This window comes from Carya illinoinensis, chromosome 10 (assembly GCF_018687715.1).
Source record: "Carya illinoinensis cultivar Pawnee chromosome 10, C.illinoinensisPawnee_v1, whole genome shotgun sequence".
Taxonomy (NCBI): domain Eukaryota; kingdom Viridiplantae; phylum Streptophyta; class Magnoliopsida; order Fagales; family Juglandaceae; genus Carya; species Carya illinoinensis.
Genome location: NC_056761.1, coordinates 30,432,608 through 30,434,489, shown reverse-complemented (window position 1 = coordinate 30,434,489; position 1,882 = coordinate 30,432,608). Strand labels below are relative to the sequence as shown.

Genomic DNA, 1,882 nt, shown 5'->3' with positions numbered 1-1,882 from the left:
CCAATTGAATTTTGACTTTCATTTTCAAATGTTTCTTACTTGTTGATAAAGAAAGTAAATATCACTGAATATATATATATATATATATATATATATATATATATATATTTATATGTATACACATTTATGCTTTAAAAATGTTTAAAGATGTATAAAAAATGACAGTAGATTTCCAGACAAAGGCAAAATGATTCATGCATGCTGCAAAAATGGGTGCTAGACTGCTAGTAGCAATTTTAAAAGACCAAATTCTCTACTTCCAACTCAATTCAAAGATCCCCATCAAGTAGGGATGGGTCTCTCACTGGTTGAGAGTTTTTTCTCTAGAATAGAGTACGTTCTCTTGGCTGGCTTTTTTGCTAACTCAACAGAGAGTTCCATGGAAGAAGAATTATCAAGGCAGTGGGAAAAGCTAAGCCTAATAGAAAGGGAACGGGAGGGGGTGTCTCTAGCTCCCCATAACATGCCAACAGCCCGTAAACGAGTCCCTTAATGGTAATGATAATGGCTGAGAAGATTATTAACAAGGAGGCTTTCAAAAGCACTATGGCCAAACTTTGGAGATGCACAAGCTGGATCCAGTTCTCAGAGGTGGGTCCAAACAAGTTCCTAATCAAGTTTAATAGTGATCAGGATATGCAGAGGGTGGTGGAAGGAAGACCGTGGGCTTTCTATCGGTGGCTTTTGTGTTTACAAGCGTATGATGGCTCTAAGTCCATTAACGAGATAGTTTTCAACAAAGAGGAGTTTTGGCTGCAGGTCTATGACATTCCCCTCAGTTGTATGACACAAGAAACAAGAGTACAACTCGGCAGCTATGTGGGAAGAGTGCTAAAAGTCCATGCAGATGACAGAGGCATTAGTTGGGGGAAGTTTTTACGTATAAGGGTTGAGGTGGACATCACAAAAGCTCTATTAAGGGGTACTTTTCTCAACGTGGAGGGAAAGATGTGTTGGGTGCCATTCAAATATGAGAGACTGCAGTCAATATGCTTTAAGTGTGGAACCATCAAACATAACCATCTAGCTTGCTTGACAGAGGTCAGGGAAGACCCCCAGGGAGGAAATCCAGCTATCACGGATGTGTGTCAGGAGAGGAACTTAGCTTCAGACAGGTTGGACTGCAAGACAGTCGACAAAATTGACATACAGGGGGCAGGGGGTTGACTAGGTAAGGAACCTTCCCTAGACAAGTTAGCACACAAAAGCTGGCGGGAAAAGGTATCCCTCCACTAAACCCTCCATGTGATGACCCGCTTTTACGTGTATTTTCACTGAAGGGTTGTTTTTAATTTAATTAATATATTAGTTTATTTATTTTAAATTAATGTGTTTTAATTGGTTTTTAATTTATTTGAGGTGGTGTTTAATTTATTTTAGTCGTTTTACGGTTTTTAATATCGTTTTCGGCGGATCTGTTTTTGGTTTCTAGAGTGAGGATTGGACCTCATTTCTTTTCTTTTCTCTTTTTCTTTTCCCTTTTCTTCTCTTTCTTTTTCTTTCTTTTTCCTTCTTTTTCTTCCTTTTCTTTTTCTTTCTTCTTCCTCCTCTCCCGCGTACGCAGCAGCCCCTTTTTTTTTTCCTTCCGTCGCCGCCTGTTTGTCAGCCCAGTTCTTGGCTGTCCGGCCACCTTTTAGTGCATCGTCACCACCATTCTCTTCCCCTTCCACCAAAGATCATCTCCACCAATTTTCAGAGCCATCGGACCAGCCGTTAGCCTTCGAGAGGCGCCGGCAGTCGCTGCACCTGCTCTATTTTTGCCCCTGTCGTCGGTTGCTTTCGCAGCCCAGAACCGCCGTTCGCCGGCGGGTGGCCTACACCACCCACCCAGTTTTCTTCCCCTCTCACCGGTGAACATCCCCACCAAGTTTCACCTCCATCC

General features: G+C 42.1%; 1 protein-coding gene across 1 annotated transcript; it reads left to right on the top strand.

Annotated features, from left to right (window-relative positions):
• Positions 1-504: 504 nt before the first annotated feature.
• On the top strand, positions 505-1,167 carry LOC122278630 (uncharacterized protein At4g02000-like). The gene has a single exon (XM_043088810.1). It carries the CDS (start codon positions 505-507, stop codon positions 1,165-1,167), a length of 663 nt encoding a protein of 220 aa, XP_042944744.1.
• The last annotated feature ends 715 nt before the right edge of the window (positions 1,168-1,882 follow it).

Bases quoted from the DNA above. Each gene is read 5' to 3' on its own strand.
- LOC122278630 (XM_043088810.1), top strand. From the start codon at position 505: ATGGCTGAGAAGATTATTAACAAGGAGGCTTTCAAAAGCACTATGGCC.